This window comes from Boleophthalmus pectinirostris, unplaced genomic scaffold (assembly GCF_026225935.1).
Source record: "Boleophthalmus pectinirostris isolate CB_2022bp ecotype Guang Dong unplaced genomic scaffold, ASM2622593v1 HiC_scaffold_12, whole genome shotgun sequence".
NCBI classification, from domain to species: domain Eukaryota; kingdom Metazoa; phylum Chordata; class Actinopteri; order Gobiiformes; family Gobiidae; genus Boleophthalmus; species Boleophthalmus pectinirostris.
In genome coordinates this window covers 39,273,797-39,296,166 of record NW_026571018.1, presented here as the reverse complement: position 1 = coordinate 39,296,166, position 22,370 = coordinate 39,273,797, and the positions used below count along the sequence as shown (strand labels likewise).

Below are 22,370 nucleotides of genomic sequence, written 5' to 3'. Positions count from 1 at the left end.
AAAACTAAACCAGGACTAAACCAGAACCTCTAAACCAGAACTAAACCAGGATCTAAACCAGGGACTAAACCAGGACTAAACCAGGAACTAAACCAGGACTAAACCAGGACTAAAACCAGGAACTAAAACCAGGACTAAACCAGGGACTAAACCAGGACTAAACCAGGACTAAACCAGGAAAAACCAGGACTAAACCAAAAAGGTCTAACTAAACCAGGACTAAACCAGGACTAAACCAGGACTAAACCACTAAACCAGGAACTAAACCAGGTCTAAACCAGGACTAAACCAGGTCTAAACCAGGACTAAACCAGGTCTAAACCAGGTCTAAAACTAAACCAGGTCTACTAAACCAGGGACTAAACCAGGAGGTCTCTAAACCAGGACTAAACCAGGTCTAAACCAGGACTAAACCAGGTCTAAACCAGGTCTAAACCAGGACTAAACCAGGTCTAAACCAGGTCTCTCTAAACCAGGACTAAACCAGGACTAAACCAGGACTAAACCAGGACTAGGTCTAAACCAGGTCTAACTAAACCAGGTCTAAACCAGGTCTAAACCAGGTCTAAACCAGGACTAAACCAGGTCTAAACCAGAACTAAACCAGTCTAAACCCTAAACCAGGACTAAACTAAACCAGGACTAAACCAGGTCTAAACCAGGTCTAAACCAGAGGACTAAACCAGGACTAAACCAGGTCTAAACCAGGACTAAACCAGGTCTAAACCTAAAAACTAAACCAGGTCTAAACCAGGACTAAACCAGGTCTAAACCAGGTCTAAACCAGGACTAAACTAGGACTAAAACAGGTCTAAACCAGGACTAAACTAGGACTAAAACAGGTCTAAACCAGAACTAAACCAGGACTAAACCACTAAACCAGGTCTAAACCAGGACTAAACTAGGACTAAACCAGGTCTAAAACCAGGTCTAAACCAGGACTAAACTAGGACTAAACCAGGACTAAACCAGGTCTAAACCAGGTGTAAACGAGTAAATAAAAGGAGGATGTAGTTTTGTTTTCTCAGTTTCATCTTTAATGTTGATTCATGCTGTCAGTAAGAATAACATATGGGACTGTGGCTCTGTGGCGTTTTCCAGTAGTACAAATCCGATGGACGTCACCGTGGCGACGCTTCTTTAACGCTCCCGACGCCAACAACACCGCCATCGCCATCGCCGCCGCCATTTTACAATCACCGAGCGTTTTCCCACACGCGCGCGCCGCTCGTCTGCTAAAAAAAAACACAAAAAAAAAAAAAAAAAAAAAAAAAGCGAACTACCTGCCGTTAGCGAAAAGCAGCGGCTACGGCCCCGCGCCTCGACGACGGGGCCGAGGACACGAGCGGGAGAGACATTCGGACAATCGGCGCTTATATATATTATAAAAAAAACAAAAAAAAAAAAAAAAAAAAAAACTGAAAAACTACCATCCGTGTGGTCAAAGTAAACAGGGCACTTGGTTCGTCCTAAAAGATCTCGACGGCGATCTCCAAAAACAGAAGTGAGTAGTGTGGGCGGGGACGCGGGCGGAGGAACACGGAGGGGGAGGAGTCTTTAAATTAAGTCGGGCGAAGCTTGGCAACGGGCGAAACGAACGAAAAAGAAAAAGAGAGAAAGGAAGGAAAGGAGACGTCTTAAAAAAAAAAAAAAAAACACGGAGGAAGAGAGTCTGGCAAAAAATGTAAGATCCATCCCGAGAAAAAAAAAAAAAAAAAAAAAAAAAAAAAGGAGCTGGACGTGGGGGTTTGGAGAATGGGACGTGCATGTGGGGACGCAGAGGAGCCCCGCGAGAACGACAGGAGAGAAGAAAGAGAGAAGAAGAAGAAGAGGAAGAGGAGGAGGAGGAAGAGGAGGAGGAGGAGGAGGAGCAGGTCCGTCTCACTGAGCCTCGTCCTCCGCGTCCTGAAGCGACTCCTTATTCTGTTCATCTGAAAAACACAACAAAAAAACAATAAATGAATCACAAATCAGACACGAAAGAAAAATAATAGTTTTTTTTTTATTATTATTGATGTTGGTGTAAATATTCCTCTGGAGTTTGACGCTAACAGGACGCACTGATCTGTCTGAAGATCAAACTTCATCTGAGATTTAAGTTAACACAGAGAGAAAACCAGAACTAAACCAGGTCTAAACCAGGTCTAAACCAGGTCTAAACCAGGACTAAAACTAAACCAGAACTCTAAACCAGGAACTAAACCAGGTCTAAACCAGGTCTAAAACCAGGTCTCTAAACCAGGACTAAACCAGGAACTAAACCAGGTCTAAACCAGGTCTAAACCAGGACTAAACCAGGACTAAACCAGGACTAAACCAGGTCTAAACCAGGTCTAAACCAGACTAAACCAGGACTAAACCAGGAACTAAACCAGGTCTAAACCAGGTCTAAAACCAGGACTAAACCAGGACTAAACCAGGACTAAACCAGGTCTAAACCAGGACTAAACCAGGTCTAAACCAGGTCTAAACCAGGACTAAACCAGGACTAAACCAGGTCTAAACCAGGTCTAAACCAGGACTAAACCAGGACTAAACCAGGACTAAACCAGGTCTAAACCAGGACTAAACCAGGACTAAACCAGGTCTAAACCAGGAACTAAACCAGGTCTAAACCAGGTCTAAACCAGGACTAAACCAGGTCTAAAACCAGGTCTAAACCAGGTCTAAACCAGGACTAAACCAGGACTAAACCAGGTCTAAACCAGGTCTAAACCAGTCTAAACCAGGACTAAACCAGGACTAAACCAGGTCTAAACCAGGTCTAAACCAGGACTAAACCAGGACTAAACCAGGACTAAACCAGGACTAAACCAGAACTAAACCAGGTCTAAACCAGGTCTAAACCAGGACTAAACCAGGTCTAAACCAGGTCTAAACCAGGACTAAACCAGGACTAAACCAGGACTAAACCAGGTCTAAACCAGGACTAAACCAGGACTAAACCAGGACTAAACCAGGACTAAACCAGACTAAACCAGGACTAAACCAGGTCTAAACCAGGACTAAACCAGGTCTAAACCAGAACTAAACCAGAACTAAACCAGGTCTAAACCAGAACTAAACCAGGACTAAACCGGGTCTAAACCAGGTCTAAACCAGGTCTAAACCAGGTCTAAACCAGGTCTAAACCAGGTCTAAACCTGCAAACAAATTCTAAACATGGTCTAAATCAGAACTAAACCAGGACTGAATCGGGACTGAACCAGGACTGAATCGGGACTGAACCAGGTCTAAACCAGATCTAAACCGGGTCTAAACCAGGTCTAAACCGGGTCTAAACCAGGTCTAAACCAGGTCTAAACCGGGACGCCACGGCGCCGACACAAACGACAGTAACCGACGCGAGCAGACGGGGGCGGCCGCAGACGGTGAGCCGGTTCAGAGGGGCCGGTTGCCACGGAGACCACAGCCATCCGTGACATCGGCAATTAAGGGACAATTAACGGCAGCGGGAATGTGGGAGAGGACAGAGCGAGGCCTCGTCAGGACAAAAGACGGATTCAGACGCACACACTGGACTTCAACGCTGTTTTTCACACACTCCAGCGGGTTTTAGGGTCTGATGTTTTGGTTGGGGGTCTCGCGTCACCTGCTTGTTTCCATGGAGACGTCACTATTCTGTCTGGAATGTTCCACAGGGTGACATTAAACAGCTCCACTTTACATTTCAGTTACAGGAGGTTTTATAGCTCAAAAATCCCTAGAAAAACAGACATTGTGACTGTGAGCCGGGTCGCCTCTCCACAGATCTGACCTGTGACTTGCCACACTGTGGAACATTTTAGTTACACAATGCAGGTTTAAAAGTTCAGAAACGCAGATTTTTGCTTCCAAATTAATGCAATTTTTATTATATGGTCCTCCTGCCTGTGTGAGGTCCCTGTGTGTGTGAGGTCTGTGTGTGAGGTCCCTGCATGTGTGTGTGAGAGGTCCCTGCATGTGTGTGTGAGAGGTCCCTGTAAGTGTGTCAGGTCCCTGTGTGTGTGTGAGAGAGGTCCCTGTGTGTGTGTGTGTGCATGGTCCCTGTGTGAGGTCCGTGTGTGTGTGAGGTCCCTGTATGTGTGTGAGGTCCTTACCATTGCCCTGCATGTCTGAGGTCCATAGTGTCAGGTCTGTGTGTGTGGTCCCTGTGTGTGAGGTCCTTGTGTGTGTATGAGGTCCCTGTATGTGTGTATGAGGTCCTTACCGTTGCCCTGCATGTCTGAGGTCCATAGTGTCAAGTGTGTGTGTGAGGTCCCTGTGTGTGTGTGTGTGTGTGTGTGTGTGAGGTCCCTACGTGTGTGTGTCAGGTCCCTGTGTGTGTGCGAGGTCCCTGTGAGGTCCTTACCGTCACCCTGCATGTCTGAGGTCCATAGTGTCAGGTTGTCTCGTAGCAGTTGCATGATGAGCGTCGAGTCCTTGTAACTGTCCTCGCTCAGAGAGTCCAGCTCCGCGATGGCCTCGTCAAACGCCTGCTTCGCCAAACTGCAACACACCACAGATAATACTCCCTACAACTGAACAACAACTCATATAATACTCCCTACGACTGAACAACAACTCATATAATACTCCCTATGAGTGTACAACAACTCATATAATACTCCCTACAAGTGTACAGCAACAGATAATACTCCCTACGACTGTACAACAACTCATGTAATACTCCCTACGACTATACAACAACTCATGTAATACTCCCTACGACTATACAACAATACTCCCTACGACTGTACAACAACTCATATAATACTCCCTACGACTATACAACAACTCATAATACTCCCTACAAGTGTACAACAACAGATAATACTCCCTACAACTGTACAACTCGCCCTTATGTAACAGATAATACTCCCTACAAGTGTACAACAAGATAATACTCCCTACGACTGTACAACATATAATAATCCCTACAACTGTACAACTCACCCTTATGTGACAGATAATACTCCCTACAACTGCACAACAACATATAATAATCCCTACAACTGTACAACTCACCCTTATGTGACAGATAATACTCCCTACAAGTGTACAACAACAGATGATACTCCCTAAAACTGTACAACGCACACTTATTGAACCGATAATACTCCCTACAACTGCACAAGTCACCCTCATGTAATAAATACTCCCTACAACTCTATAGCTTATATAATACTCCCTACAACTGTACAACAACCCTCATGTAACAGATAATACTCCCTACAACCATACAACTCATATAATACTCCCTACAACTGTAAAGCTTATATGATACTCGCTACAACTGTACAACAACTCGCCCTCACGTGACAGATAATGCTCCCTACGACTCACCGGCAGGCGCGGTCGGGCGAGTTGAGGATCTCGTAGTAGAAGACGGAGAAGTTGAGGGCGAGGCCGAGGCGGATGGGGTGCGTGGGGGTCAGCTCCGTCATGGCGATGTCGCTCGCCGCTTTGTACGCCACCAGGCTGTTCTCCGCCGCCCCCTTCCGGTCGTTCCCGGTGGTGAACTCTGCCAGGTACCGATGGTAGTCCCCCTTCCTGAGACACGCACACGAACACGAACACACAAAAGGTCCACGTCACACAAAACCGACTCCTGTGAGCTTCAAGTCCTGTTTTAATGTTCTAATGTTCTAATGTTCTAATGTTCTAATGTTTTAATGTTTTAATGTTCTAATGTTCTAATGTTCCTCGTCACACACAGCTGGAGTTGTGTTTGTTTCATTTTCCACATGAGAATAAAAATAATTTAATTCTGAATAAATATTTATTCCACTTTGAAAAGATCATGTCAGCACTTAATTCAGATTTGAACTTAATTGAGAAGTGTTTGTTTTATTCTGATTTTAAAGTTGAATGAATTTCTTCCTGGATCATGTGTGTCGTTCGTTCATTTGTTTTTCAATATAAAACCAAAAATAAGAAAATGAAAAAAAACAACAACAGTTTTCTTCATTATTTGTCTCCAAAAGCAAAATGAAAAAACAGATAACGATTTGTTTTTTCAGTTTTCAATTTTGTGTTTAAATGAAAAATGGTGAAAAAAAAAAACGGTAACGGCCGTTTACGTGACTTCTGTGACTGCGATGCCGAACTTTTGTGCTGCACACGGACTGAACCAGGACTGATCCAGGTCCGGAACCAGACCGGGGCTTCGAGCTCCAGCCCTGCCGTGGGCTCTCAGCCTCTGGTCTGGTCCCGGCCTGAGGTTCATTCTGTGACGATATCGTATCGTGAGACTTGGACCCTGTTTACACTGAAACAAATCTGCGTATCACTGTATCAGAAAAGATGTGCGTCCACACTCGTCGTTTCTGTGTCCGTGAGTTTTCTCCATTCACACAACTTTGACACATTTATTTACATTTTACACAAACTAAACGTTAAACCACATGACTCATTTGCATAAACTAATGTGTGTGATAAAAACTGTTGTTTCTTGTGTCTGATGTGGTTCAGTTTGTGTTGGACTAAAGACACAGAGACTCAGTGGAATATGAGTGTTCTCCCTGTGACAGAGGGTGTTCTCTCTGTGTCAGAGGGGTGTTCTCTCTGTGTGTCAGAGGGGTGTTCTCTCTGTGTGACAGAGGGGTGTTCTCTCTGTGTGACAGAGGGGTGTTCTCTCTGTGACAGAGGGGTGTTCTCTCTGTGACAGAGGGGTGTTCTCTCTGTGTGTCAGAGGGGTGTTCTCTCTCTGTGTCAGAGGGGTGTTCTCTCTGTGTGTGACAGAGGGGTGTTCTCTCTGTGTGTCAGAGGGGTGTTCTCTCTGTGTGACAGAGGGGTGTTCTCTCTGTGTGACAGAGGGGTGTTCTCTCTGTGACAGAGGGGTGTTCTCTCTGTGTCAGAGGGGTGTTTCTCTGTGTCAGAGGGTGTTCTCTCTCTGTGACAGAGGGTGTTCTCTCTGTGTGTCAGAGGGGTGTTCTCTCTGTGTCAGAGGGTGTTCTCTCTGTGTGACAGAGGGGTGTTCTCTCTGTGACAGAGGGGTGTTCTCTCTGTGTGTCAGAGGGGTGTTCTCTCTGTGACAGAGGGGTGTTCTCTCTGTGTCAGAGGGGTGTTCTCTCTGTGACAGAGGGGTGTTCTCTCTGTGTGTCAGAGGGGTGTTCTCTCTGTGTGACAGAGGGTGTTCTCTCTGTTCTCTCTGTGACAGAGGGGTGTTCTCTCTGTGACAGAGGGGTGTTCTCTCTGTGTCAGAGGGGTGTTCTCTCTGTGACAGAGGGTGTTCTCTCTGTGTCAGAGGGGTGTTCTTCTGTGACAGAGGGGTGTTCTCTCTGTGTCAGAGGGGTGTTCTCTCTGTGACAGAGGGGTGTTCTCTCTGTGTCAGAGGGGTGTTCTCTCTGTGACAGAGGGGTGTTCTCTCTCTGTGTCAGAGGGGTGTTCTCTCTGTGACAGAGGGGTGTTCTCTCTGTGTGACAGAGGGGTGTTCTCTCTGTGACAGAGGGGTGTTCTCTCTGTGTCAGAGGGGTGTTCTCTCTGTGTGACAGAGGGTGTTCTCTCTGTGTGACAGAGGGGTGTTCTCTCTGTGACAGAGGGGTGTTCTCTCTGTGTGACAGAGGGTGTTCTCTCTGTGACAGAGGGGTGTTCTCTCTGCGACAGAGGGGTGTTCTCTCTGTGTCAGAGGGGTGTTCTCTCTGTGTGACAGAGGGGTGTTCTCTGTGTCTGTTCTCTCTGTGACAGAGGGGTGTTCTCTCTGTGACAGAGGGGTGTTCTCTCTGTGTGACAGAGGGGTGTTCTCTCTGTGTGACAGAGGGTGTTCTCTCTGTGTGACAGAGGGGTGTTCTCTCTGTGTGACAGAGGGGTGTTCTCTCTGTGTGACAGAGGGGTGTTCTCTCTGTGTGACAGAGGGTGTTCTCTCTGTGTGACAGAGGGGTTCTCTCTGTGTGACAGAGGGGTTTCTCTCTGTGACAGAGGGTGTTCTCTCTGTGACAGAGGGGTGTTCTCTCTGTGACAGAGGTGTTCTCTCTGACAGAGGGGTGTTCTCTCTGTGTGACAGAGGGGTGTCTCTTGACAGAGGGTGTTCTCTCTGTGACAGAGGGGTGTTCTCTCTGTGTGACAGAGGGGTGTTCTCTCTGTGTCAGAGGGGTGTTCTCTCTGCGACAGAGGGTGTTTCTCTCTGTGTCAGAGGGGTGTTCTCTCTGTGACAGAGGGGTGTTCTCTCTGTGTCAGAGGGTGTTCTCTCTGTGACAGAGGGTGTTCTCTCTGTGTGACAGAGGGGTGTTCTCTCTGTGACAGAGGGGTGTTCTCTCTGTGTGTCAGAGGGGTGTTCTCTCTGTGACAGAGGGGTGTTCTCTCTGTGACAGAGGGGTGTTCTCTCTGTGACAGAGGGGTGTTCTCTCTGTGACAGAGGGGTGTTCTCTCTGTGACAGAGGGGTGTTCTGCTGATGCTCAGTCTGTTCTGTGTTTCTGTCGTGTTGTTGGTTCATGTGAAACGTTTCAGAGATTATTCATGTGCAGGTCGTACACACAGACACACGTTTATGTGAATGGACACATATTGTGTGTCTTAGTGTTTTCACACAGTCCCCATCACATCTGGACCAACATGAACTCGTGGAGCTGGAGGCACCAGATCGTTCAGACTCTGGAGAAGTTTAACATCAGATTAATGTGAACGAACACTGTACACACAACAACACCACTCACATACACACTAGTGTGAACCAACACTGTACACACAACAACACCACTCACATACACACTAGTGTGAACAACACTGTACACACAACAACACCACTCACATACACACTAGTGTGAACAAACACTGTACACACAACAACACCACTCACATACACACTAGTGTGAACGGGACCTTGGATTTCGTTACACCTCTATTTCTAAGACTTCAGGACATTAATGTTGGAGGTTCATTTAAATAAATGAGTTTTGAATGTTCGATAGTTTCCACATTAAATACGTTTTAAAATCGTGTGAAAACTGGTGACTCAGAGTCAGACGTGAGTTTAGTGACTTTTAGGAGTCAGAGCGCAGGACACAAACACAATATTAGAACAAACACAGTAAAAACATACTTACATTTTGTAGTAGAAGACTTTGGACTCTCCGGTGGTGGAGATGGGAATGAGACACTTCTCCAGGACGTCCAGGATGTCCCCGCAGATGTCCTTCAGCTCCTCCTCCACCTGCACAGAGACACGACAGTCCAGACTGAGACAGAGACACGCACAGACAACGAAAACTCTGCAAAAGAACAAAGATCCACACTGTCGTTTTTCTGAAGATCCTGAGTTTTAATTTCAGTGACACGACAATGTGACGTTTCTTCAGACATTGTGGTGTCACTGAAATAAAAACGTCACAGAACTGCAGTGCGGATCTTTCTTCTTTTCCACACGAGTCCATCCCACAAGTGTCCTGAGCGAGTTCAGCTCCAAATGAAGCTCATCGAGGCGGCGGATACAGCGGCGAATCTGGAGCCACGTCCCATATTTGGAATTCTGACCGAGAGTATCTACAGTCGGACTAGATCCAAACCAGAGTCCTGACCGGGCGGGAGCAGCTCTGGTTCTGTCCGGGCTCAGAAGACCTGGAGAGGGGAGTGATCCAGGTGTTCGGTGCCTCGTCCTGATAAGAGCTTTCCCCGGGAAGAACGGACCCTCAGAACAATATATAATCCCGGAGCAGCCCGCCCAGACCTGCAGTCCACAGCACGTTCTCACTTTCCCCGCACGGATCCAGCTCGCAGACGACGGCACAGAACCACTCAGACCCAGTTCATAGTAGGGATGGGCATGATTAGTCGATTAATCGATAATTGATCATTAAGAATTTCATCGATTACGTTCATTTTAATGGACAAACTGAATGTATGTTTGTGTGTGTATCGTGTGTGTATTGTTTTCCGCTGTTTGGATCCAACAACCACACAATTAACGATGTCCGAATCCCAAAACTAAAATATGACAATATCAGAACCAAAAATAAAAGTGATATGGTTCAAAAGACTTGAAAAGATCGACTTTGACAATAGACACGTCCCACTGGGAAAACAAACATGGAGAATACGTGTATCATTAGTTTTTCAATATAAATCCAAAAATAAGAAAACGAAAAAACAACTGTTTTCTTCACTATTTGTCTCCAAAACCAAAATGAAAAAACGGATAACGGCCATTTACGTGACTGTGATGCTGAACTTTTGCACCACATACGGACTGAACCAGGACTGATCCAGGTCCGGGACCAGAGCGGGACTGAGACCGGGACCAGAGCGGGACCAGTGGTCCGAGTGGTTCTGTGTCATCGTCTGTGCGCTGGTTCCGTGCGGGGAAAGTGAGAATGTTCTGTGGACTACAGGTCTGGACGAGCTGCTCCAGTCCTCCACGCTCAAGAACCACGACTGGTTCTGAGGTGGAGCAAAGCATCAAACTGACACTTTCACACCAACGAAAACAAACCGAACTAAGAGTTTTTGGTTCAAATGGACCAGGTCCGGGACCAGACCAGGACCAGAGCGCTACTGAGACTGGGACCAGACTGGGACCAGATCGGGACCAGACCGGAGACTCAGAGCCCAGGACAGGGCCAGAGCTCGAAGCAGAGGCTCAGACCCCGCAGAGGCTCGGAGTCAAAGCTCGGAGTCAAAGCTCGGAGTCAAAGCTCGGAGTCCGCCCTGGTCCCGCCCTGGTCCCGGACCTGGATCAGTCCTGGTTCAGTTCGTACCCGGTGCAAAAGTTCAGCATCTCAGTCACTGAAGTCACGTAAACGGGAAACGGCCGTTATCCGTTTTTTCCATTCTTCATTTAAACACAAAATCAAAAACTGAAAAAAACAAATCGTTATCCGTTTTTTCATTTTGGTTTTGGAGACAAATAATGAAGAAAACTGTTGTTTTTTCATTTTCTTAGTTTTGGTTTTATATTGAAAAACGAATAAACGAATGATACACGGATTTTATGGAGGTTTGATGCTCACTTTTTCGGAGGATCCTTCCCAGTATGGATTGTGTGATGACCGGAATTTGTGATTCATGAATTTCTGCCATAAATCGGAGAATTTATGACCCGACCACAGACGAGTCGTGTTACTGAGTGGAGTTACCGTCGCCAAAAACGGTCACGTGACTACAGAGTCTCTACAGGAGCTTTAAAAAGAGAAATCCTGGCGTTCGTACCGTTTTCCTGTAGTCGCGGATCATCTTGAGTTTGTCCTCGCCTCCTTTGCTCTGCTCCTTCTGCTCCAGGCTGCTGAGTATCCTCCAGGACGCTCTCCGCGCTCCAATCACGTTCTTGTAGGCCACGGACAGGAGGTTCCTCTCCTCCACGGACAACTCCTGCTGCTTAAACGCCACGTTCTTCATCGACTCCACCATCTCTGAAACACACGAAACACACGAGACACACACCGACGTTAGGCCAGCTTTATTTTGAGGTTTTTGGGTTTTTTTTCCAAATGTATTTAGAATGTATTACTATTAGGGATAATAGAAGATCTCTTGAGACGATGTGTCTGGTGTTGGTCGACGGGGAAAAGGATGAAGTGAACTTGGGCTTCAGTCCTGCATATTTACGAGCAACTTTTTTATCTTATTTATCTTTAAAAGCATTAATCTCAGTTTTCCTGAATATCTCAAACAGTATTTAATTCCATTCAGATCCTCTTACAGTTTATGTCGGCAGATCAAATATTTTTTTGTCGTCCCAAGAGTCAACAAACAAATAGGAAAACACTCATTTAAATATAAAACTCCTTCTGATTGGAACGATCTTCCCTCGTCGATTCGAGCTTTTACGACGGAGTATAAGGGTGAGATAAAAAAAAATAAAAAATGCTGGCGCTACGATAATAAAGTTGTAACATTTCAACATTAAAGTCGTAATATGAGAATAAAGTCGAATCCAGAAAAAGTTGTAATTTTACGAGAATCAAGTCATTTTTACGAGGATAAAGTCGTAAATTTATGAGAATAAAGCAGTAATTTTATGAGAATAAAGTCGTAGTCAAAATAAAGTGGTAATATCAGGAGAATATCGGCTGCTCATGGAGAATGGAGAATTTGGAGCATTTTGTAAAGGAGAAGAATCTGTGTATCATTCGTTCATTCGAATAAACAAGGACTGAATCAGGACTAAACCAGGTCTGGAACCAAACCATAAAGACCAGGATTGAGACCGGGGCCAGACCAGGACTGAAAATGGTTTAGTCCTAGTTTAGTCCTGGTTTAAGTCACGGAAATGGGAAATGGCGTTTCCGTGACGATGCGGGATTATTACACCACATACGGACTGAACCAGGACTGAACCAGGACGGAACCGGGACTAAACCAGGACTAAACCATTTTCAGTCCTGGTCCTGTTCCCGGTCTCAATCCTGGTCTCAGTTCTTGTCTGATCCCGGTCTCAGTCTTGGTCCCTGACTCAGTCTTGGTCCCTGACTCAGTCACGGTCTGGTCTCAGACTTCGTTCAGTCCTGGTTCAGTCCTGGTTCAGTCCTGGTTCAGTCCTGGTTCAGTCCTGGTTCAGTCCGGAGGCGCAAATAATGAAGAAAATTGTTGTTTGTTTTCTTATTTTTGGTTTTATATTGAAAAACAAGGTTCTTCTTCTGACGCATTTTTCACTTTGACTTAGATTTTATTACGACTTCATTCTCGTAAAATTACGACTTTATTTTAACTTTGACTTTATTCTCGTAAAATTACGACTTTATTCCTGTAAAATTATTACTTTATTCTCGTAAAATTATGACTTTTTCTGGCTTCGACTTTATTCTCATAATATTACGACTTTAAAGTCGAAATGTTACGACTTTATTCTCGTAGCACCAGCATCTTTTTTTTTTTTTTTTTTATCTGACCCTTATACTCCGTCGTAAGCTTTAACTTCTGTCCCTTCATTTAAAAATGCTCTGGTTCAATATTTTCAGAATCCATGTCATCGTTTTTGATTATTTTGTTAAATTTTGTTGTTTATCTTGTTGTATTCTGTGATTATCTTTGAACTCTGTTTGATTTTTATTTATCATTATTTATTTATTTCAAATTTGTTTTATGATGTGTCAAACAGTCAAGTGTGAGTGTGTGTGTTTGTGGTTGTGCTGATTTTGTTATTTGACTTTATGTCTCCTACTGTCTGTCCTACTGTATCTGTCTTTTGTCGTTGTATTTATGAGGACCTCCCTCGAAAACGAGACGGCGAGACATCTCAAGGGGCTTATCCTCCAAACATTCAAACGTTCAAATAAATAAATTCAAGTTTTTCTTTTGCATTGATCACATCAGGGGTGGTAACGTTAACGTGCCAATCGTGATACTTTAATTACAAAGAAAAAAATAACACATTAAATGGATTAAACACAACAGTGGAGCAGGAAAGTCTCTGGTTCTGCTGGACGGGAATTTAAAAAAAAAACGAATGACCTGAAATATTGACAAAAGCGTTGTTTATTGCAAAAGAAAAGAGAGTTTGACTTTAGCCTCTTCAGTTTTGGACTTTTGTTTACGGTTTTGAAATGAAATGCAGTTTATTTTTTTCAAGGCATTAAAAAAAAAAAAAAAGAGCTGGAGTTTAAAAGTGTCGGTGCGTTTTATTTGATGGAGTCGTCCTCGTAAATCAATTTTTTTTTTTTTAAATGTTGATTTGGGGAAAATAGTGATCTGATTGAGATGAATTCATTACAAAACCTGTAATTTGATGATTTTTTTTTTTTTTAATCCCACCCCTAAAATAAATTAAAAAAACTAATAGAAAACTGCCTCGAGATTCTGAAAAAAATGATCATGAGAAGTGTTCACATTTGGATCGGACAAAAACGCTTCAAGTATTGGTTCCAAAAAAAAACAGAAACAAAATGGAAAAACGTGAAATGTGTATATTTGGAATGATAATATCATTGAAATATCTTGTTTTGACTCCTTCTCGTGGACCTGATCTCGTTTCTAGTCTCGTGGAAACTGAGTGTTAAGTCTTTAGTCTTTGTTGTGACTTTAGTCGTGGTCTGGAGTCCGAGGCGGCGCTGGTGTCGGGGCGTGAGGGCTGCAGTGGTTCTGTGATGGAGCCGTGCAGTTGGGACCGGAGCCAGAACCTCTCCCACAAACACACGAGGCCCGGCACTGCAGAAGACCAACTGAACAGAACTCTGCAACGACACCGACCCACCACCAGGGGGCAGGACGACCGACAAGAAACTATCATATCACGATTTAAAAAGAGTCTGACGATAATAATCTGTGTGTTATTTGTTCATTCGTTTTTCAAAATAAAAACTAACATAATAAAATGAAAACATAACAATTTTCTTCATTATTTGTCTCCAAAAACAAAATGAAAAAAACAGATAACGGTTGTTTCCCGTTTATGTGACTTCAGTGACTGTGACGCTGGACTTTTGCACTGCATACGGACTGAACCAGGACTGATCCAGGTCCAGGACCAGAGAGGGACTGAGACCGAGACCAGACTGGGACCAGAGAGGACTCCGAGCCTCAGCTTCGAGCTCAGCCCCGGTCCCGGTCTGGTCCCAGCCTGGTCTCGGTCTCAGTACCGGTCTCTGTCTCAGTCTCAGTCTGGTCCTGGCCTGGTCTCGGTCTCAGTACCGGTCTCTGTCTCAGTCTCAGTCTGGTCCTGGCCTGGTCCTGGTCTGGTCTCGGTCTCAGTTCTGATCTCGGTCCCAGTCTGGTCCCGGACTGGTCTCAGTCCCGCTCTGGTCCCGGTCTGGTCCCGGACCTGGATCAGTCCTGGTTCAGTTCGATATCACAGTCACTAAAGTCACGTAAACGGGAAACGACCGTTATCAGTTTTTTTCCATTTTTCATTTAAACACAAAATCAAAAACTGAAAAAAAACAAATCTTTATGTTTTTTCATTTTGGTTTTGGATACAAATAATGAAGAAAATAGTTTTTTGTTTTCGAATTTTTGTTTTTATTTTGAAAAACAAATGAACGAATGACACACAGATTAATAATCTTTGTTTTTTTCATTTAGAAGTAACAAGAATTTTAAAATTCTAATTATATTGTGAAGAAGTTCCATATTTAATCCTTTTTAAAAAATCGGTTTATTGGGTTTTTGACGTTCAACACACGACAGCCCCCAAAATCAGACATGTCAAAAGATTAAACACAGGGGTTAAGCACGTACATAGAATTATAATCATCTGTATGATGTCTTAGAGCCAAACTAAGGCCCGCGGTCCAACTCCGGTCCTCCACGCCCCTCTGACCGGCCCCCAGCCCCTCAGTCCTCACAAGTGTCACAGCCTTTTTTTTAAATTACATTTTGATTTTGGTAAATAATCACACATCTGCATCTTGTATTTTGATTTTTACAATTTAAAAGATTATATTTATATGACGTATTAATATTTTAATAATTATGTGACGTATTTACATTTTAATAATTATGTGACGTATTAATATTTTAATAATTATTATATTACTTATTTATATTTTAATAATTATTATATGACATATTTATATTTTAATTATTATATTATTATTTATATTTTATTATATATACATATTTATTTTAATTATTATTATATGACGTATTTATATTTTAATTATTATTTATATGAAGTATTTATATTTGACGCAGAAATTTTCATCACGTAACAAACTCAAAATCAAACAGTGACGGTCACATGAGCAGAGTTTTCTAGCAAAGTTAACGACAGTAAAATGTCTCATGTTAAAGGAGAAAAAAGTTGACAGAAAGTGTGCAGTTTTCTAAAAAAAAATTAACGACCAATTATTAGTTTTATTTTTATTTTTGTTTAGTGTGAGGGGCATGCAGTGTAAAGAAAGTTTGGAGGTTTTTAAAGAATAAATATAATATCTGTGTCGTCAGGGTCAAACGTTTCTGTTCTACGACTCCGGGCCCAGAGACAAAAGTTCGGAGACTCCTGAGTTAAAGGCTCCTGAAAACTGAAATTATAGAGATTTATTTTAGTATTTTTAGAGACGCACTGATCAGATTTTTCAGTTCAGATCATCCAGAGGAGCAGACAGGAGCAGACAGGAGCAGACAGGAGCAGACAGGAGCAGGTGTGGCTCTCCCTGTCAGTGGTGCAGTGTTCTGTCCCCCCCCCTCCCCACACACACACACACACACACACACACACACACACACACACTCACACACTCAAACAAACAGTCCAGGTTTATGACACGGCAGCAAACAAGGCTGAGTCACCCACACCCAGACTCTTCTCCTCTTCCTCCTCTTCTGCACGTGGACAAACTCTGCTCCTGTCTTCCTCTCTCTTTCTCTTTTTCTCTCTCTCTGCTCCTGTCTCTTTCTCTCTCCTTTGTCTCTCTGCTCCTCTCTTTCTTCCTCCCTCTTTGCTCCTCTCCCTCTCTCAACTCCTTTGTCTCTCTGCTCCTCTCTTTCTTCCTCTTTATGCTCCTCTCTCTTCTCCTATTCTCTCGCTCTCTCTCTACTCCTCTCTTTCTTCCTCTCTCTCCTCCTTTGTCTCTCTCTCTTCCTCCCTCTCTCTGCATCTCTCTGCGTCTCTCGTGTGTCTCTGTGTCTCTCTTCTCTGTCTCTCTGCATCTCTTTGTCTCTCTGTCTGTCTTTGTCTCTCTGTCTCTCTGTCTCTCTTCTCTTCTGTGGTGTTTGAGTCTGCAGTGAACACATTTAAACTCTCGTCTCTCTGCGTCTCTCTCTCCGTCTCTCTCTGCGTCTCTCTGCGTCTCTCTCTGCGTCTCTCTCTGCGTCTCTCTCTGCGTCTCTCTCTCTCTCGTCTCTCTGCGTCTCTCTCTGCGTCTCTCTCTCTGCGTCTCTCTCTCTCTCTCTCTCTCTGCGTCTCTCTCTGTCTCTGCGTCTCTCTCTCTCTGCGTCTCTCTCTGCGTCTCTCTCTGCGTCTCTCTCTGCGTCTCTCTCTCTCTCTCTGCGTCTCTCTCTCTGTCTCTCTGCGTCTCTCTCTGTCTCTCTGTCTCTCTCTGTGCGTCTCTCTCTGCGTCTCTCTCTGTGCGTCTCTCTCTGCGTCTCTCTCTGTCTCTCTGTCTCTGTCTCTCTGTCTCTCTGCGTCTCTCTGCGCGTCTCTCTGCGTCTCTCTGCGTCTCTCTCTGCGTCTCTCTCTGTCTCTCTGCGTCTCTCTCTGTCTCTCTCTGCGTCTCTCTGCGTCTCTCTGCGTCTCTCTCTGCGTCTCTCTCTGCGTCTCTCTCTGCGTCTCTCTCTGTCTCTCTGCGTCTCTCTTTTCTTCTGTCGTGTTTCAGTTTGCAGTGAACACATTTAAACTCTCGTCTCTCTTCTTCTGAACCTTCAGCGTTTCTCTTCCAAACTCAGATCTGCTCAGACGTGGCGCAGCCGCACCTGTCCTCACCTGTCGTCACCTGTCGTCGCCCGTGTCACGTCCTGTTACGGCCGCACCTGTCCTCACCTGTCACGCTCGGTTACATAACTGGCTCAGAACTCGCCCGACTTCTTTTGAAACTCTCCGAGAAAAAACTGCAACGAGCCTCAGACGCGGAGACAGAGACAAACTGAAGAGGGACACGAGGAAGACAAATATAAACCGTCCTGAGACACGGACGAGGGACACAGACGAGGGACAGAGACGAGAAAGAGGAAGAACAAAAATGAGACTGAGAAGGGACAAAGGAGAAAGAAACGAAACAGAGGAGGGACAGAGACGAAGACAAACTGAAGAGACACGAGGAAGAAAAGACAAAATATGAACCATCCTGAGACACAGAGACGGGACAGAGGAAGGACAGAAATGAGACAGAGAAGGGACAAAGGAGAAACGGAAACGAGACAGAGGAGGGACGGAGAGAGATGAGAAGGACAGAGACGAGGGACAGAAGCGAAGACAAACTGAAGAGGGACGAGAAAGAAAAGAGAAAATATGAACCGTCCTGAGACAGAGACGAGGGACAGAGACAGGACAGAGGAAGGACAGAGGTGGGACAGGGACAGAATAGAGGAGGGACAGAGGTGAGACAGCGATGGGATAGAAGAGGGACAGAGACGAGGGACAGAAACGAGACAGAGGAGGGACTGGGACAGGGACAGAGTTCCATGCCGAGTGTCTCTCTCGGTGTCTGTGCCTCCTGTCACTTCGGGACAGGGGAGGACAAGGAGGACAAGGAGGGGGACGGGGGACAGGGGGAGGACAGGTCAGACTGTAAACCCGTGGTTCAGTCCAGAGTCCCACGAGACCCTCTGTGTGAGGACAGAGTCAGAGGAATGTGAGTCTGTCCCCTCCTGTCCACAGCGTCCCCTCCTGTCCACAGCGTCCCCTCCCGTCCTCTGACTGCAGGTGGACGGTTCTATTCCCCGACAGCAGCACAGAACAGAGCAGAGAGATCTGAGCAACACCAGACTGTCCCAGTCTCTTCCTCCCTGTCCCCGTCTCCTCTGTCTCTGTCCCCGTCTCCTCTGTCTCTGTCCCCGTCTCCTCTGTCTCTGTCCCCGTCTCTCTCTGTCTCTGTCCCCGTCTCCTCTGTCTCTGTCCCCGTCTCCTCTGTCTCTGTCCCCGTCTCCTGTCTCTCCCCCGTCTCCTCTGTCTCTGTCCCCGTCTCCTCTGTCTCTGTCCCCGTCTCCTCAGTCTCTGTCCCCGTCTCCTCAGTCTCTGTCTCCTCTGTCCCTGTCTCCTCTGTCTCTGTCCGTCTCCTCTGTCTCTGTCCCCGTCTCCTCTGTCTCCCTGTCTCTCCTCCTGTCTCCTCTGTCTCCTCTGTCTCTGCCCCTGTCTCTGTCCCCGTCTCCTCAGTCTCTGTCCCCGTCTCCTCAGTCTCTCTCTCCTCTGTCTCTCTGTCTCTGTCTCCCCTGTCTCCTCTGTCTCTGTCCCCGTCTCCTCTGTCTCTGTCCCCGTCTCCTCTGTCTCTGTCTCCTCTGTCCCCGTCTCCTCTGTCTCTGTCTCTGTCCCCTGTCTCCTCTGTCTCTGTCCCTGTCTCCTCTGTCTCTGTCCCCGTCTCCTCTGTCCCTGTCTCCTCTGTCTCTGTCTCCTCTGTCTCTGTCCCCTGCCTCTGTCCTCGTCCCCTCTGTCCCTACCTGTCTGCCCCTGTCTCTGCCTATACCTCTGTCCCCATCTCCTTTGTATCCGTTTCCTCTGTCCCTGTCTCTCCCCCTGTCCATGTTTGTGTCCCTGTCTCCATCTCTGTCTCTACCAGGGGCAGCCCTGTCTCTGCCCCTGTCTCCTTTGTCCCTGTCTCCTGTCCGTACCTGTCTGCCCCTGTCCCTGCTCCTGTCCCTGTTCCTGTCTCCTCTTTCTCCGTCTCTTGTCTCTCCCCCTGCCTATATCTCTGTCAATGCCTCGGCTCCTGTCTCTGTCTCTCTTCTGTCTCTGTGTCTCTTCTGTCTCTGTGTCTCTTCTGTCTCTGTGTCTCTTCTCTGTCTCTGTGTCTCTTCTGTCTCTGTGTCTCTCTGTCTCTTCTGTCTCTGTGTCTCTTCTGTGTCTCTCTCTGTCTCTCTGTGTCTCTTAGTGTTGAGTTTATCGTGTCTCGTGCGCCGCTAGCCGCACTGTTAGCCTGTTAGCACGTAGCGCCCTGAGCTAACGGCTAACATGCTAACATGCTAACGGCTCCCGCGGACACGAGCTCGCGCCGGAGTGACGAAGCGCGACCCCGGGGACAGAGCCGCAGCACGGAGCCGCACCGGAGCCGTGAGTGAGCCATGAGCCGTGAGCCGTGAGCCTGAGCCCGCACACGGACGCGGATCCCCGGGAGCCGCTCGGGTCTTACCGTCGTATCGCTCCGCCTGCTCCGCCAGCTTGGCTTTGTACACCAGGTTCTCTTTGTCTGCCATGGCTCCGGGTGCGGGGGCCGTGCGGGGGCCGTGCGGGGGCCGTACGGGGGCCGTACAGGAGAGAGTGAGAGCCGCTCCGGGGGGAGGAGAGAGTCCTGGTGCGGGAAGAGCAGCAGCGACGCTCCGCTGGAAACGAACCGAGCCAAACCGAGCCCAACCGACCGGAGCAGTGCAAAGATGGCGGCGCGGGGGTGCCAGATCCGCGAGACAAAAACCTCCACACAGAGACACGAAAAAAAAAAAAAAAAAAAAAACATCCACAGAGACACGAAAAAAAAAAAACATCCACAGAGAAACGAAAAAAAAAAAAAAACATTACAAAGAAACACGAAAAAAAAAAAAAAACCTCCACAGAGACACGAAAAAAGAACATCTACAGAAAGAACAGATAATACTCCCTACAACTGTACAACTCACGCTTATGTAACAGATAATACTCCCTACAACTGTACAACAACTCACCCTTATGTCACAGATAATACTCCCTACAACTGTACAACAATTCACACTTATGTAATGGAAAAATCTGTGTCCTTTTGTCTGAAACTGAAATTTTATGTTTTATTACTTATTTTTCGGTTTTATTTATTTTATTTTGTATATATATATAAAGTTTGTTTGAGTCTAATGTCACTGTGTTATTATTTAAACTGTAAATCACTCCAGACGGTGTTAAACATAAACAACTCCTGCGGGATTTACACTTCAGAACTTAACACTCACTGCTTTTACACTTGGCCTTTTTTTTTTTAGAATTATTGGTCAAACGCGATATTTATCTCACACCTGGCAACCCCATTCGGCTCTCCGCCCGGCGCATGCGCAGCAGGGTCGCCTCGCGCCCACGCCCTCGCGCTCACGACCCGAGCCCGTCCCATGGTGCCGCGTGCGTGCGTGTGCGCGTGCGCGTCTTACAAGTCACATTCTGAAGAGATTTTTTATTTAAATTTTTTTTCCCCTAAAAACGTAAAACACAAAAGACACAAGAGTCAAGTTACGACAAAAGTTTTCATGTTTCACCTCCGAAACTTTGGGACAAAACAGCCCAGCGTCTCATTTATTTATTTATTTATTTATTTTTAGACTTAGACAAACTTTAAAACGTGTTAAAATGTGCAAACTTTAACATAAATTCTTTGTTTTGTTTGTGGTGTTGCGCTGAGAATAACTTTAAAAATATTAATGCAAAAAGTAAAATATTTGACTTTGACCAAATTTATTGCTCCACAAGGAAAATGATTTGGACTCAGGAGTCAAACATCACAAAATATTATAATAACAAAGAGAAAAAATATATAATTTGTTTGAATAAATCGTAAATGAGCAGCTAAAAACAACAAGAGACACGTGTCAAATAAAACATAATTATATTGTGTGAGTGATGGTGGTGACCTGTTTAATCCTGGTTTAATCCTGGTTTAGACCTGGTTTACCTGGTTTAGTCCTGGTTTAGTCCTGGTTTAGACCTGGTTTAGTCCTGGTTTAGACCTGGTTTAGTCCTGGTTTAGTTTACCTGGTTTAAGTCCTGGTTTAGACCTGGTTTAGTCCTAGTTTAGTCCTGGTTTAGTTTAGCCTGGTTTAGTCCTGGTTTAGTCCTGGTTTAGTCCTGGTTTAGTCCTGGTTTAGTTGGTTTAGTCCTGGTTTAGTCCTGGTTTAGTCCTGGTTTAGTCCTGGTTTAGTCCTGGTTTAGTTCTGGTTTAGTCCTGGTTTAGTTCTGGTTTAGTCCTGGTTTAGTCCTGGTTTAGTCCTGGTTCAGTCCTGGTTCAGTCCGTTATTCGTTTTTTTCCATTATTCCAGGAGAGTCAAACTCAAATTCACAGAGGCCAAAATTAAAAACTGGGACTAAATCATGGACCAAATTAAATATTATTATTGGAAAAGTTTTCTCTTCTTTCCAAATCTGAAATGTTAAACCTTTTTCTTATTCAAATTTTAAACATTGAATTCAGAACAAACAGAAAATAAAATCATAACAAGTTTAAATAAATCATGTCTCTTTAGTCGTTCTGTGTGCGGCGGATCAGCTCTAATATGTTTTTGAAATGATCTCGCGGGACAAATATAATTATATCGTGGGCCGAATTTGGCCCCCGGGCCTGAGTTTGACATGTCTGCATTTTTCATTTAAACACAAAATCAAAAACTGAAAAAAAACAAATCATTATCTTTTTTTTCATTTTGGTTTTGGACAAATAATGAAGAAAATTGTTGGGTTTTTTTTTTTTCGTTTTCTTATTTTTGGTTTTATTTTGAAAAATGAAAAAACGAACGACACACAGATTTCTGGCTGTAAAAGAATCGTTAATATCTCCAAAACTAAAGCAGCACAAACGAGTTGGACAAGTGACTTTAAAACTGAAATGTGTAATTTATGACTTATTTCTGTCATTTAAAGTCTTTTGTTACATTTCAATATTATTGTGTTTAAAATATAAAACACGACACGACTGTTACAGAACTTTTACACCGAATATGGACTAAACCAGGACTAAACCAGGACTAAACCAGGAACTAAACCAGGACTAAACCAGGACTAAACCAGGACTAAACCAGACTAAACAGGACTAAACCAGGACTAAACCAGGACTAAACCAGGACTAAACCAGGACTAAACCAGGACTAAACCAGGACTAAACCAGGACTAAACCAGGACTAAACCAGACTAAAACCAGAGGACTAAACCAGGACTAAACCAGGA

General features: G+C 45.1%; 1 protein-coding gene across 2 annotated transcripts; it reads right to left on the bottom strand.

Moving 5' to 3' along the window:
- Positions 1-1,014: 1,014 nt before the first annotated feature.
- LOC110172964 (14-3-3 protein epsilon-like) lies at positions 1,015-19,856 on the bottom strand. 2 transcript variants are annotated; one of them, XM_055148997.1, is made up of 7 exons: positions 19,609-19,856; positions 11,102-11,301; positions 9,004-9,110; positions 5,305-5,511; positions 4,331-4,467; positions 1,872-1,931; positions 1,015-1,841 (listed from the first exon to the last, which is right to left on the bottom strand). In XM_055148997.1, the coding sequence occupies exons 1-6, from the start codon at positions 19,670-19,672 to the stop codon at positions 1,882-1,884; spliced, it is 765 nt and encodes a 254-aa protein (XP_055004972.1). In that variant the 5' UTR covers positions 19,673-19,856; the 3' UTR covers positions 1,015-1,841; positions 1,872-1,881. The 2 variants fall into 2 exon arrangements, with proteins under 2 accessions (XP_055004972.1, XP_020794593.1); XM_020938934.2 differs by having other exon boundaries at positions 1,015-1,931.
- Between the last annotated feature and the right edge of the window lie 2,514 nt (positions 19,857-22,370).